Source organism: Trichoplusia ni, chromosome 21 (genome assembly GCF_003590095.1).
Source record: "Trichoplusia ni isolate ovarian cell line Hi5 chromosome 21, tn1, whole genome shotgun sequence".
Classification (NCBI taxonomy): Eukaryota; Metazoa; Arthropoda; class Insecta; order Lepidoptera; family Noctuidae; genus Trichoplusia; species Trichoplusia ni.
This window is the reverse complement of record NC_039498.1, coordinates 3,180,111-3,195,094: the sequence shown is the minus strand read 5'-3', so window position 1 is coordinate 3,195,094 and position 14,984 is coordinate 3,180,111. Positions and strand designations below refer to the sequence as shown.

At 41.4% G+C, this 14,984-nt stretch overlaps 1 protein-coding gene across 7 annotated transcripts in view; it reads right to left on the bottom strand.

Moving 5' to 3' along the window:
* Positions 1 to 71: 71 nt before the first annotated feature.
* LOC113504291 (protein furry) overlaps positions 72 to 14,984 on the bottom strand; it is a 110,037-nt gene continuing 95,124 nt past the window's right edge. For 4 of the 7 annotated variants that reach the window (XM_026886530.1, XM_026886532.1, XM_026886531.1 and 1 more), the window contains 24 exons: positions 14,813 to 14,982; positions 14,638 to 14,733; positions 14,356 to 14,553; positions 14,104 to 14,270; positions 13,757 to 14,015; positions 13,179 to 13,304; positions 12,867 to 12,970; positions 12,535 to 12,759; positions 12,254 to 12,451; positions 11,918 to 12,097; positions 11,195 to 11,329; positions 9,626 to 9,763; positions 9,404 to 9,548; positions 8,535 to 8,701; positions 8,260 to 8,334; positions 5,879 to 6,052; positions 5,189 to 5,326; positions 4,751 to 4,901; positions 4,282 to 4,424; positions 3,184 to 3,465; positions 2,852 to 2,983; positions 2,234 to 2,391; positions 1,630 to 1,760; positions 72 to 1,537 (listed from right to left, as the gene is read on the bottom strand). In XM_026886530.1, coding sequence (XP_026742331.1) covers positions 1,428 to 1,537; positions 1,630 to 1,760; positions 2,234 to 2,391; positions 2,852 to 2,983; positions 3,184 to 3,465; positions 4,282 to 4,424; positions 4,751 to 4,901; positions 5,189 to 5,326; positions 5,879 to 6,052; positions 8,260 to 8,334; positions 8,535 to 8,701; positions 9,404 to 9,548; positions 9,626 to 9,763; positions 11,195 to 11,329; positions 11,918 to 12,097; positions 12,254 to 12,451; positions 12,535 to 12,759; positions 12,867 to 12,970; positions 13,179 to 13,304; positions 13,757 to 14,015; positions 14,104 to 14,270; positions 14,356 to 14,553; positions 14,638 to 14,733; positions 14,813 to 14,982 — 3,802 coding nt within the window. In that variant the 3' untranslated portion in view covers positions 72 to 1,427. The remainder of the gene's footprint in view (positions 1,538 to 1,629; positions 1,761 to 2,233; positions 2,392 to 2,851; positions 2,984 to 3,183; positions 3,466 to 4,281; positions 4,425 to 4,750; positions 4,902 to 5,188; positions 5,327 to 5,878; positions 6,053 to 8,259; positions 8,335 to 8,534; positions 8,702 to 9,403; positions 9,549 to 9,625; positions 9,764 to 11,194; positions 11,330 to 11,917; positions 12,098 to 12,253; positions 12,452 to 12,534; positions 12,760 to 12,866; positions 12,971 to 13,178; positions 13,305 to 13,756; positions 14,016 to 14,103; positions 14,271 to 14,355; positions 14,554 to 14,637; positions 14,734 to 14,812; positions 14,983 to 14,984) is intronic. The other 3 variants (XM_026886533.1, XM_026886535.1, XM_026886537.1) reach the window with 1 other exon arrangement.

Sequence of the window (14,984 nt, the reverse complement as noted above, 5' to 3'; positions counted from 1 at the left end):
TTTTTGAAAAGAAACGTCGCTGACCAAAAACAGTTCACATAAAAGGTCGATGTTATTAATAAAAAAAAAACTTAAGAATTTAATTATTTATTTCAATACATTTACAATTGGTTATGTAAAATTAGTACATTACAATTATCAAAACCTTGTTTTTGTTAGATACATCTGGACTGAAAAGGATCATTGAAATTCATTTGATTATATAATTGTTATTAATACAAATTTAATTGTGATTAAATACTTTGTTTTATCAAATCCTTTTTGTAATCAAATATCTAACACAAACAAAGTTCATCGGTCAAATATATAAACTAAGAAATAAATATTGTCATCAACATTATTACAAAAAAACGCAAACGTATCACAAAACAATGATTAAAGAAAAACTATAAATATTATGCAATTGTGAAAGATTACAATATTGAATTATAAGGTAGACAACGTAGATTGAGTGTTTGCAAGCAGGCAGGCTGGCAGACTGCAAGCGACAGCGCCACGGGTGCGCGGGCTACACTCTACGCGGACACAGTTACATTGTGCTGAGATACAAAGGTGTCGTTCATTAACTCCTAGTACATTGAAGGATTCTCGACGCTATCGACATCTCATCATCGCTCAAAGACGCAAAGCCTACTAAATATTTGGTTTATAGTGCGGCTGTGGCCTTGAGCGACTGCCTATGTATTTCCTAAGCACATTTATTATACACTATCTGAGATCAGTTATCTTGAAAACTTAGTACGTTAAATATTAGTATACTGTTTTTCATTAATTTAAATAATTAGTGTGATTTTATTTCCGTATTTAAATCCGCTACGCCGCCGCAAATTGTTCAAGTTTGATTATTTCATAAAAGTGATATGAAGAACTATGCCTAATTACAGACTAAACAGCAAAATATATGTGATACAATAAGCTCTTCAGACTAACGGGTACAAATTGACCTGTATTTGTAATTCCACAAAGTGTCGGCTTAGCCCCACCCTGTTATTTATTAAATTCGTTATTCTACTCTATACTACTTGATTTCATAGTCGTATGTTAAGAATATTCAAATATATATCCATCAGTATTATTAAGACGACATATTTTATCTGTTTTGTTCTTAATTGCAACTGAAGTCGATTATTTTCGAGGAGATTAAGAGTATATCACAATGTGGACAAACATAGTCCTGTACATATAATAAGAGTACCATCTTACTTATTTATTTTTGTTGCAGTTGATCACAACATGTTTTTATTAACTTCTGCAGTGGTAACACAAGGCCTTAAATTTAAAACTCAATAGTTAGTTACTACAGTAAAGTTGAGATAATTATAAATATTTAGTTATTATTGAAATAGTTTTGTTCTTGTTGTATGTAGTCAGTTCGGGCGAGGCGTTGCGTTGGTGCGGCGGAGTGCGGGTGCCCGCGGCCAGACTTATCAGCCGTACTCCTGGCGCTGCAGAGCCACCGATACTTTGTACAGGCTCTCCATCATAAATGATAAATTTTGCGACAGCTCGTGCACTGGCCGTGTGATAGCCACCATGTCTGTCGAACAAATGATCAGAGTAAAAGTTTTCGTCCAGGTTGAGCACACCTGCTCTGTCACCATTATTCAATGCGAATAGAGTAGACATTACCTGGTTGCGCTTGGGCTAGACCTTTGCAATATACGTGCAGTAAGGTGGTGACATCATCTTCTGGAAGCTCGCCTCGTTCAAGAATGCGTTCAGCATTACGTTCACGTACCAACGCTAGCGCAGCGCCCCACCTGTAGCATAATACACTTGAATTTATCATTGCTACTCTGACGGGACAAGGGAGTTCGCGGCTGAGCAAGTGGATTTATCAGGTTAAGCTATGCTTGATAAGGTCGGTCCGAGGATGGGTGACCATCTATGTCTAACGAGTTGATCCGTTTTAGAAGGCACGTTACATCACGGTCATAGCTGATAATAACTAAGAAGCTAGAGACGCTAACAACTAGTCTATCTAAGGGGTATCGTTTTGCCCAGGTGTGGGCTAGATATAGGGTCGAGTTCAGATGAGAGGCAGTCGGTATTTGTAAAAACAAAGAACACGACAAAATCTCTGGTACTTCATCCGGTTAGACTGGATGATCACGAAGATAATATTTTAACGAAATAAATAATAGGTATTGGCAGTAGTGTTGATAATAATAATACAAGATACAATAGAGTATACATCGACTACATCTACTACAGCTAGAGTATTGTCGCTCACTTCTGCCGCTGTATGAGATGCAGAAGGCGCGCGTCGTCGTGGGGCGCGGGCGAGTGCTCGGGCCAGGTGTCGGCGCCCCCCGCGCCCCCCGCCGCGCTGGCCGCGCTCGCCGCCAGCTGGTGCCGCACCGCGCACACCGCGCCGCTCATCTCCACACCCTGCACACACACACACTCCTAAGCTAAGACAATAAATTCTTAAGCTAAAACATTGAAACAAAAGCGACCAAAAGACGCAAACACGTCCAGCCTTGCCTGTTATTTTGGGGCGAAAACCTTTGCCATGGAAAGCGACATTTTTCCCCTGGTTTATGGATAAGACGCATTAAAAAGTTGGTTTCTCATACGACGCTGTTCCGTAAATAATGACCGATGTTAACTGACGACATTTCACATCGAAATAAATAATGCATTATATATCATACATGCACCTTCATTGCAATAAAAGATGCTAAAAATAGATTTAATTCGGGAGGCTACCCGGTGGGTGGTTGGTGCACGCATGCGCGGTACGAGCGGCAAACCTGGCGGTGTAGGGCTCCAGCGCCCACGGCATTGCTCTCCACGTTGTGACCGGCGCCACTCGCGGTAAGTACTCAACTAGCTTGAATTACGGTACCTTGTTATCTAGGGCCGCTGTGTATACCGCAACTATCATTTTATTATTAGTTTCCAATATAAGGAGCAGTTGGAAGATAAGCCTATACAGGCATCGGCCGAGTTCGTCGGAGCCCCGAGATAGTTCCAGCACCTGAAACAATTTTTATGTCAATTCTCTCGCGATATTTCTAATCTTTTTTAAATGCTCCCCAGTAATCTTTTCTTATATCTTAGTATGTTTTTATTACTTTGGTTAGGATTTCGTGTGGTTGCATTTCACCAGTGATCCGAAAATACAGTGGGAAAGTAAAGTAACATCACGCAATCATTAGTTTTTTATCAGTTCCATACCTCCAGCGCGTGTTCCCTGCGATCAAAGTAAGTTTCAAGGTGTTCATTGATTTCCAGAGCTGCGTATCGTACAGCATCCCGCACACGGGCACAGTCGGCGGCCTGCGGTCCCACCCAGAGTAACGGCGGCTCCTCAGCGCCCGCGCGGTCCAGCACGGCTGCCAGCTCGCCCGCCCCGCCCGGCCCCGCCGCGCCCGCCGCGCCCCCAGCCGCGCCCGCACTAGGCGCGCCCGCTCCCAGCCCGCTGTCCGCGCAGAGCGACACCGTCTTACACGTCACCTCCTGAGACAAACTCTACTTTACCAAAATGCCCCATGTGATTCCCATTATCCTACCCATAATTCTGTTTACAATTCTCTGCATTTTATTTTATTTTTACATCATAAATATTTACGAAATGACCAACTACAGAATTTCGATGACGGAATTCTTGGTGCGTTTTTGTTATAAATTTGTTATTTTTCCGATTTTGTTTAATGTATGCTTGTACATCTATCACATTTATGAAGTATAAAACATGCTTAGACAACATACATCGTAGTAAGTTTCAAAATGTCATAGTTTCTTCTTAGTTACAAAATCAAATACTGTCCTGTCAAGCTCTGCGATTAGTATGTTCTGTATTAGCTATGCGATATGCTATTTCGATTTTATATATATAATGAAAATTAAATAAATATATATTAGCTAACTCGTTTTATTTTATAATCCAAACTGTTAGTGATGGCAGCAAATGGGCGAGATCTTTGCCCAGCACATACAAACAAGTTTACATAAATACACCCTATACAACTCATTATACATGACCAAACTTTATACTGTCAAGTAATAATCGCTCAAACTGGTGAGCATTGGATTCTATTGAGTGTATTTACAAATAATTGTAATTTAATTTTATGATAACTAAGCAACCAATTTATTTTTTTGTGACTATAATTAATGGTACTTTATGGATTCAGTCAATATATGAATGCTTAGATAAGTCAAGGTCTTTATCTCCGGCCTAATCTTTTGAAATGAAAATTCGAGAGTCATTACAATGATTCCAAAGTTCGTGTACCTAGGACGGCAGTGTAGATTGGTAAGTGTTGTGGGTACCTTGAGCACGGTGTGCAGGCGGTGTACGAGCGCGAGCGGCGGCATGAGCGCAGCGTGTCGCAGCAGCGCGGCCACGGAGGCGCGCCACGCGTCGCGTAGCACCGGCGTCGCGCCCGGCACCGGCGTCACGTCGCCGCGGTCGCCTGTCCCGACCACAACCACACACATCATACACAACAACACCAACTATAAGAGCTGGTGCATTATGTGCACCACGCATAAAAACACTGAACGGATTTAGACGAAACTTGGCAAGCAGGTAGTTTATAGAAGAATAGTTTTATCGCGCAAATATGAACAGATACTTTTGTAGCTTGTTGAGTATTTAGCTAGAATATTACTATTTAAGTTTTTTCCTCTAGGTATCTCGTATCATCGATTATAAGAAGTCCTTGGTTTAAACGCGGGTAACACCACAGGGGCACAGCTAGAAAAATTATAATTTACGATTCATAGTGAAATAGGTTACCGTCAGGTTCCCCGCTAGAAGCGCTTGAGAAGGAGTGCGTGCGCGGTCGCAGCACAAGCTCGTGCGATGTGACCGCGTCGCCTTCGCCGCGCGACCCGCTAGCGCCGTCGTCCCACCCGCCTTCCTCGTCCGAGGAATCTTCATGAGTGCTCTAAAGTTAACATTTACATAAGACAATTTGAACACTTAACGAACTCCGCTGAACTTCAATGAAGTTGAGTCAGTTTACAACAATGTAAAACGAAATTCTCAGGACTTTTGCTGCAGCAGGGTAGCAGTTTCTGTTCTGAAAACTAGTTTAATGAGGTTATTGAAGAGAATTCGATTTGACGTGTAAATTTAAAACGTTTTTTTTAATTCCTGAAAACAGTACATATTGTAGGTAAATATATAATTTAGAGTTGTGTTACGGCCGGCTTGTAAGTATATGTTACTGACCGGCTTCCCGGCGGGGTGAGTGTCGGGCGCGCGCGGCAGCTGCGGCGGCGGGCTGCGCTCCACGCCGGCACCCTCGTCGCGCTCCTCGCTCGGCAGCCGCCGGCGCACGCCCCAGTTGAAGTTGTCAGAACTCTCGCCCTAGACAAGGAATATCACAGTTATCACTCATAAGCTCACAGCTGGGTGCATGCTGTCACTATAAAAATAGTCAATAAAGAAAGTCAGTTCTCTTTTCAGTCTAGTAACCTCCACAGAATAGAAAAACTGTAGGCTGTACGTGTAAAGCGATAATTTACACCCTGAAATACTCCGAAGACCCGAACAACGCGTGAAAGTGATTAAAAAACAGATGCAATGGATTTTCGACCTTATTAAAAAACATTAGAATTCAACATTTCCATAACGGATAAACGTGAAAAATCAAGAAAATACCAAAAATTGAGTGTGTCTTATCGAGTCAGTAAGGTCGAAAATCGCATGCACCTGATTTTTGTAATCAGTATCGATGGCTAATCACTTTAGATAATTTTCATTTTTTTGTTGTTGTATAATTTCTTATTAAACGGATAGATTTAAATCAGTACATGATGTCCCACTACTACTACTATTTTTCTGTTTCTAAGGCAAGAGTATCCGAATCCTCCATAGAAGAGTCTATATAGATATATTTAGGATTCTGATGTTGTATACCTCAATGCTCTCGCTCTCATATTCCAAGAAGTCGAAGTCTTTAAAGACCCCAAAGTGGTCGGTGGGAGGAGCTCCCCCGGAGGGCTCGTTCCCCGGAGTGCCCGACACTTCCTCCAGGGAGGACGCCATCGAAGACTCTCGCTCCAGCAACTCTGAGCTTTGGCTGAAGATCACCTGTAAAGGTATCGCAGTTAGTACAAGACAGGTAAATCTTGGGAAATGACAAACTTAGCGTCCTTTAATAAAATGAGAACATATATTATACAAGAAAATACATCTGTGCCTATCGTAAGGGGTAAACAGATGTCACAGTTATCCTTTAAATAAATAAATAACATACATAGTACATCAAATACAAGTTAAAACAATTCACGCGCTTAAATCTAAACAAAGAAAAATATCCTTTCATTAAAAAGGATTTGAGGCCAGAAAAAATAACTCAGATAGTTTTTGTATCACTCAGATAGTTTTAAAAACTCCATTCGTTGTGAGCTTCAAACAAAGAAAATGCGGATGGCAACATATATTTTTGAATTCGTGGGTTGACTTAAATGTGACAACACGAAAGAAAGCGAAAATTTTGCGATATCGCTGTCAAAGTGACATTAACACAAAGACAAAACGGAGTTTTGGCAGCGATAGTGCAAAATTATCGTTGTCGCGTTGCTTTTGCAATTTAGAAAATACAATTAGGCAATTTATAAATAATTTATTATGTCTATATATATATCTTATAATCATATGGTATTCCTTTTTTCCTAAGTACTATACTTTATTGTCCTTCAATCAAATTCTTTCATATGATTTACTGTGCGACTAAAACATTACCAGCATTCGAACGAGTACTAAAATTCAGGAAATATAAAATTGCTTTTTCATTTTTATAACAGATTCATAAAGTAAACAGTCCGAGAAAATCGGAAAATAAATTGCATTTATTAGCTTCGTAAGCTTAGGAACGCACGCCCATTGGTTGTTCGTTTGACGTCAATGTGCAAGCAGGACAAGTGACATGGTTGCCCGTTCCTTCCGCATTGACGTCATACGGACGTGGTTCGATGTAAAATGTCAAATACCGTGCAGTGACGATGGCGCCTGTTTTAAATGCTAATATCATTAGGGCAATTTTAGTATTCCTGCTTTTAGTCTAGATGTTTTTGTTTTTTATTATCTCTAATCTACGTAACTGAAAAAATAAGAATACTTTAGTAAAGACTAGGAAATCGCCACCCGCAATTTCTTTCAAATAAGTTGTAAAACAGAACATCATTTTGAAGTCGCTTATAGAAGTTTGTAGAATTACAGTCCAGGAGGCATATCCAGCGATCCGGAGATACATTTTGCCAATATTTGACACGCCAAACTTGATCTTTCAAAGTGCTCTTCCACAGTGACGGAGACGTGCGTGAGATCTTATATTAGAATAATATGATACACTAGATATTGTAATGTACGACGTCTAGAACTCATACATTGGAAGCCATGACATTGTTATTACAGTGTTCAACATAACTGAAGTTGTATTGATAGTGATTCTGTACGTTATGAACTCGCATACGGCATATTGTGTTTTTGTAATATCACGGTGCGTAAAAAGGTACCTCCTTGAACATTCATCGCAGAATACGATTGTCTCATCGGTAATAGACTATCGTCCTCGTTCCTAGACAGTTCGAGTAAAACGTGTTATGCTTGTGTCGAGATATATTATAGTGTGTATCTAGCATCAATTAATATGATGAGTATGTTCTGTAGAACCTACAGTTTAAGATGGTCAGAGAACAACAGAGCTTAGAAGGTTACGTTTAGTGAAGCTTTAGCAAACGAATAATGAATATAGATAGTATAGTATAGTCATATAAAGTGAACAAAGCGTAAGTCGAACGGTGACAACGATGCAATGCTGTGCGGCGCGCCGGCCGCCGCCGCGGACCTGGAGCGTGTGGTGGAGGCGTGAAAGCGGTTGCGACATAATTACAGTATGTGGGCAAGTTACCTTAGAACATAAAGTGGTAATTAAATCGTCCTAAACGCAGCGATGGGTAGAAATCATATATTCATTAGTTGTGTTGGCTATTTCCAGCCGGTTATTTATAATTTGTACATACATACTATTTATACATACATAGATTAATAAATACGTCGGGTCGATGCTAAGGAGTATTATAAAAAATATTATTAATTTTAAAAATTGTCATTTTTCATAGAAAGCGGTGGCTGTGAAGCCTGTATAATAAATATTGCAGGCTTAGAGCTGGGAGGGTGTTTTACCGACCACCAATACTAATCATTGTTAGTGTGAGTGGTATAGTCACTTTGGGCAGTGTGTTAATACATATCATCGACCTGCTCACGTGTTGCTTACGATGCAGTTTACTTACAGATGGGCTTTTAGGAAGGCCGACACGTTGGCCGCACGTCGTCAGAAGGTTCACCAAACATTCGCGGACTCGACTCTGTTAAATTAACTCAAATTAGTAAGTACTAAAATTTGGTTATAAAAATAGTTTTAAACATGATATTATTATCATATATGAGGTGCTAGAATAAATATTGAAAAATAGCTTTAATTACTGGTCATAAGGCTAATTACGACAAGATCGGTGTATAAGACTTATTTTTCGTCTCGAAAGTTTTGTAGGATCATGTAGTGTACCTGCGACATCCAGGGCCTCTTCCACCCTGAGGCGAGCGCGTCCGCGGGCGACAGCGAGAGCGAGCGGCGCGGCGAGGCGGCGCTCTGCGGAGCGGTGCCGCTCGGGCCGCCGCCGGTGTCGGGCCCGACCACTGTCGACGCCGAGCCCGACTGCGACGTTGACGAACCTAGACCATTTCTTAATTGTGAGCAATAAGTTTAAGAACCCGTAGACCAAGGGGACGGCCTGATCTAATATAAATAAAGTAATTTTGGACTTATATCAACCCTAATCCTCGTGGAAATCGTCTCAAACTACTGAATACATGATCTCCAATACATAATCTTAACAAGTAGAAAAAAAAACGACTGGATTGGCCAATACGATTTGAGGTCGCTCTAAAACTACTTTGCTTCATTTTCTAAACAATTCCATTTGATTTGAGAAATTGATAGTATAATTAGATAGCGTTAACGAAAATGAGTATCTACATGCAATGTTATATTCAGATTATGTTTTCGCTCTGTAATATTTTGCCGCATTGTCCTAGTTTCTGTGGAAAGTTTTTATTAAAAACGAGGACGCGTCCTCGTTACATGAGGAGGCTGCGCCGTGGAGCTGGGTTAGCTGATCGATATGTACCGGGTGTGGCACCACTAGTGCTGCGGAATAGAGCCAGGATCCCCGCTCCTCAGCTCAGACCCCTGACCTATTTTGCTGCCTCTCCCCCCTCTGCCCCGCATTGACGCACATTGCTATCCACCAATCATCACAAAGCAGGAAATGGAATGGGAAGGGAGGTCAGAACCTGCGTTATTCTAGAAAATTCTATTATTGATTAAAGCGTCGGTAGTAGGGGATTTCGGTGGAGGCTGGATATGTAACTCACCCTTATCTGGGGTGGTAGTAGAAGCGTTCGATAGCGAGCTCGGCCCAGTCGCTGGTTGGCTACCGGCTTTTGGAAGATATTTGCGCCCTATTACTGGCGTTTGCGAAAGGTCAAAGGTGAAATCCATAGTACGTCCCGGCAATTCCTGCAAACATAGGAATTAGTTATATGTTATTTGCTCTAAGCCTTTAAGGTAGCCTCTGTAGGTTCTAATGAACATACTTTCTTGCCATGTAGCTCAGTGTCGAGGATGGAGGAGGCATGGTTGTCCCAGTACGGAGGTACAACGAGGGTCGAGCATCGTGTCACCACCAGTTTCAGAATCTTCATTGCTTCTTTGTAGTTGTTGCTGTCTTGAACCTGAACACAAACGAAATTAAGCCTTTAAGTATTGTGATAAAGCACATTTTAGAAAATATGCACTATTTTAAGTAGTTAAGGGCACATTGCTTACGCTTAATTATCTAAATCTTTATTTCTATATCTTTATCTAATACGAATCTTACTGTAATGAATTTAAAATATTATTACGTTCAAAAGAAAAATGTTGAGTTCTTATCATTCGTAAAACGTTTCAAAACGTAATCCCTTATAAGTATACGATAAGTGGAGCCGGCAGTAAGAACCGATACACATTCTTTTTATGCTTTGATTGTCTCATTCTTTATTGGTCAAAATTACGTAATATTAAACAAATATATATATTGAGGTTTACAACGAAATTATTTACAATGTATATATTTTTAAATAAAAATAACTAATTAAACATTTAATTAAGCGGGATAATTAAGTTGGTAATATTATAGTTACATATGTAACAATACTGTCACATTTGATAATATTTCAGTGATATCGGATTTGAATGAGAACGCCGATTCGCGAGTTCCTGGTACGGTGATCGGTAGCCGTGTTCCAGGAATTACTCTCAGTTGCATTATTATTAAAGCGGGGTTATTCGAGAACGAACTACAGATATATAAAGTTATACCTGTATTAGTATAGGATTATATCGTTCAAGCGAAATATTTTTTTAGAAAAAGTAATTTAATAATCTCACTCCAGGAAATTATTATACAATAATAAGTTCTCTAATGTTAGATAAAAAAAAATATTACGTCGCTAATCATTGTTTTTTTTTACAAATTGTCATTAACACTACGTTCGCTTGGTAATTAGGAAGTTTGATTTTGTTTCGGCTCAAGAGATGGCGTTACTGGTCGCAAAATCCTCTACGGCATAAGCTGATCGGGTATTTGCGTCGAGAATACGCTTGTGGTACTTTGTTGAAGGGAGAATACACAAAAGTAATACATCGTGTAATATTGCGAAATAATGTTTTTCTTTTAAATTTTCGACTCAATATTCGTAATCATTTAATGAATGCTTCGAAATTAGTTCATGAGAACATTTAGTATTATATATATATAATAAACTTGTGTTTCATAATTTCCGTTTTTTACTAAATCTATGTTCGATTCGCAGCTCTACCACGGAATAATATCGTACGAATATTTGCATTTAGTTGCGACATTTAATTGAATTTTATTGGCAAGCAATTTTATTCGCAAAATGTATACCGAGAGTTTTTACGAACCATACATAATTTACGTATAGAATACGATACCATGCCATTTATAATTTCCTATATTTGTATATGTGTGTGTATTTTAACATTTGCCAGCTATATTTCGGCGGTGGTACGGTTTAATTACACTTTATCGAATTTTTGAATTAATTAATTATTTGTATATTTAAGTTTTGTTGATATTTGTATATTCGGAGTATACTTACGGTGACGTCGATGAACTTGGCGACGGCCCTAAGTAAGTCTACGTTGACGGGCTGAGCGGCGGGCGCGTTCAGATCCACGTAGTACAGCATGCAGTGCAGGATGGACAGCACCGGCAGCTGCAGGTTGCCCGAGCCCTGGATACAAGTGCAAAGGATCGATTAGTGAAAACATTCTACTCTATACGTGTATTATATTAACATTAAAGTTTTATCAGGAACATGTTTATGTGTATATTAATATATTTGTAGGGTAACATCTAGGTAGGATGAAGGGAGATGGAAGACGCGTCGCAACGCCTATATGGCGTGAAGGAAGACTTTTCCCTGAGCTTTTGTTATTTATGTGAGATATTAGTGATTGTGAACTGTTTTATTGTGTGTGTTTTATTATTATGTTTTTTTATAGTTTAATGAAAATACAAAAAGGCATAAAATGTAATCAAGGTTTATCTTGGGATTGAACATGCGACTCGTCGCGAAATATCGTATGTCGTAAAGACCACCGAAATATTCAGATAAAAATGTATTATGCGAGGATCGAACCTGCAACAACTTAGTTGTGTATTGCAAATATCAATTTCCCACTAAGTTAAAGTGGGGTAGTAAAGTTTACGTTCAGTTTCCGATTTCTAGTATTTACTTCAGGGCATAGAAACGTTATTACTGAAGAGCTTGTCAAGTAGGGTGTCATTGACAGTTTACATTAGTCATGGTTATGCGTACCTTCTCCAGAACCTCGACGAGGAAGGCCAGCATCTGCTGCGAGAGATGCGAGTAGGTGTCCCAGAGGTACTTGACGACGCACTTGGTCCACTGGAAGCTCTCCTTGCTGAACGTGCGTCGAGAGTACAGCGTCATCACAGTACCCAGGTTTTCTAACTTCTTGCTCTTCTCGGCTGTGAACTGATTAAAGAATATCCATGTGAGCGATTAGGAAGTAAAGGAAAGGTTGATGCAAGTATGCTAGTTTTTATAATAAGCAGGGGGCCGTGGGTCGTAATCATTTATATTTTTTCCAAATCCTTGTTAAATCAATGTATTTATTTCAATTTGGTATACCTGTGCGATATGGCAGGCGGCGCGCACGCACAGTTCGTTAGCGTCTTCATAATGCAGAAGCATGTAGGGCAGCAGCGCCACCACCGTCATAGGGAAGGCAACAGACTGCGTGGGGTCGATGACCGGCAGCTCCAGCAGTGGGATCATGTCTACTAACACGCCGACCACCGGCTCGTACGTGTTGGGATGGGTGCAACCCTGTAGAAAAATACAACGGGCTTATTAACAAGTTAAACATTGGTAATAATATTTGATTTTATTAATTTGAACTGGTTACGTACCTTCAGCAGCAGTGCGTGCAGCGACGGTGACGTATGCGCCTGAGTGCGGTCGAGTCGCTCGCGCGCGTCGGGCCGGTCGAGCGGCAAGCGCGACATGACGCGCGCCAGCAGACGCACGCCCAACAGAAACTCGTGCTCGTAATCCGACTCTAGCAACGACGCGCCCACCCAGAACAGGGTGGCCAGGATCGTCAGCTTGTCGTCCTGCAGCAATGCAGTGGGGAGCTTGCTCAAAGACAACATTAGATTAAATAGGATGAACATTTACACAAAGCTAATAATTGTATAAGAATATTGAAAAATTAATAACAATAGGATTTTGTAATGTTCACCTGTGTAGCGCTATCGCCGAGCAGTTTGAGTGACTGCGCTGAACGGGAGCGGCAAAGGTTGGAGCAGACACCCTTAGCCGCTTCGCTGCAGGGCCGAGCGCGTTCTACCAAACACAAAAACATATGCCTATTAGTTCCTACTTCCAACAAGGAATCGATATCAGAACACGCACGCGGAGGGCTACGGTACACAATAACGTACTTGTGGAACAATCGATCAATTTCGCGGTCAGAGTGACAGTTCTGAACAAACGACATACTCACGTATAAGTATGGAAAAATTACGAAAACTACTTGAAATGTGTGTCTTACCGTGCTGTGGCTTTTCGTTGTTGGGCGGTGGCGCGTTGTTCTTACGCAGGCAGTAAGACACGGAGTAGCTGGTGCTGCGCGTGTGGTTCGACACACAGCCAACGCATACGCCCGGCGAGCGCTTGCCTGCAGAGCATATATATTGTTTGGTCAAATAGATGAACCGGCAGGCTACGGTTGAACTTACACTACTAGTATGACACCAGGAGTTGTAAATTTAAATAAAACAAAATCTTTCATGAATAACTGATTTTTATAAACTGCGAGAACGTAAAATAACGTTTTGCAAGCAAAAGTTAAAGAAACTAAATTTTCTAAGCGGTGCCTTCTAGAAAATATAATAACACGGAGATTCATTTTCATGAACCAGAGGGGACTACAGATATCGATTCTGAAGCAATACCTAGAAAAAAAAGCATGACGACCACTCGATTTAATTACGAACCCCTATGAACCAACGGGAAGGGCAGATATCGATTTTGACGTAAATGCGTCTAAAACAAAAAAAGTTCAAAACGCGAAAGCGGAATCGAAATAAAATGTATGATTAAGTAATAGATTTAAGTAAATTATCTTACCAGCAGTATAAGGACTTCCATTGACTGGCTGCCCACCATCTTTGTTGTTAAGATTAGGCGTCGACTTGAATATATCTCGCATGTAGTCTAGGGGCCTAAAGTTAGACTCGAGCGAGTCCACAGCGGCCTCCAGAGTGAGGAGAAGTTCAGTTACGTAGCCTTGCATGTCTTCGCCTTGTTCCGCCACGGTCTCAACCAAGCGGGAAAGAATATCAGAGACCATACGTCCAGTCATAGCAACGCCGATAAAGCGGAACACCTGAAAGATTTATAAAGGTGATAAGAACAGTTATTACTGTAGATTTATTCAAATGTATTGATATTAAGTGGAGTGTAGTCGTAAGTACCTGCAGCGATCTGCCAGCGTAGTGCCTGGAGGGACAGGACAGGCCCAGCTGCAGTGCGGTCTGCGCCCAGCGCTCGGAGATGAGCGCGTGTGGCAGAGACTCGCGGAACACGCGCAGCACGTGCCGCAACAGCGTTGCCATTTGTTGGCAGCTCCGCAGTGTCCACACTGCCGTAACATAGCGAACGTGTGATCATCAATCACAACATAAGAAAACCAAAATATTATATACCGAAAAAGAAAATACAATTACCTTTAGCGGTGATGTCTTCATATTGCCAGAGTGGCATGTGCGTCGGGCGGTTGGCAAGGAAATGCACAAGGGATTTGATGACGTCGGCCACGGGCAGCTCGGTGGACTCGGGTTCGGGTGCGGGCTCTGCGGGCGCTGTCTCCGTTTCAGCCTCGCCAGTCACTATCACTGGCAGCGACGGATAGTTGTCACATTCACCTAATTTTGAAATTTCCTTATTGCTTGTGTATCGATTTGTAAATCGACAGACAAGCAATGTCATAATGGTTTCTATTAACTTACCTTCGGGCGTGACTTGTGGGTCGGAGCTCAAAGAGCGAGCGTGTGACCGCGGAGAGTGCGCACACTGGGGGTGGCTGTCGAAAGCCGCGTCGGGTTCTGGATAGGTAAAATTTAAATTAGGATTGCACTATTGTTTTGTCAGTCTATCGCGTAATTGTAAAGGTATCGTGAATACCGATGAAGTTGTGCGGCACGAGCGGCAGCGTGGGCGGCGGGATGCCGAGCCCCAGCTGCTGCGAGCGGCTCGCCAGCAGCACGCGCGCCACCGTCAGGTGGTCGTGGTGCGCCGCCACCGCCACCAGCAGGTTCAGCAGCAGCTGCCGGCAGTGCTGGTGAACTATCCATCT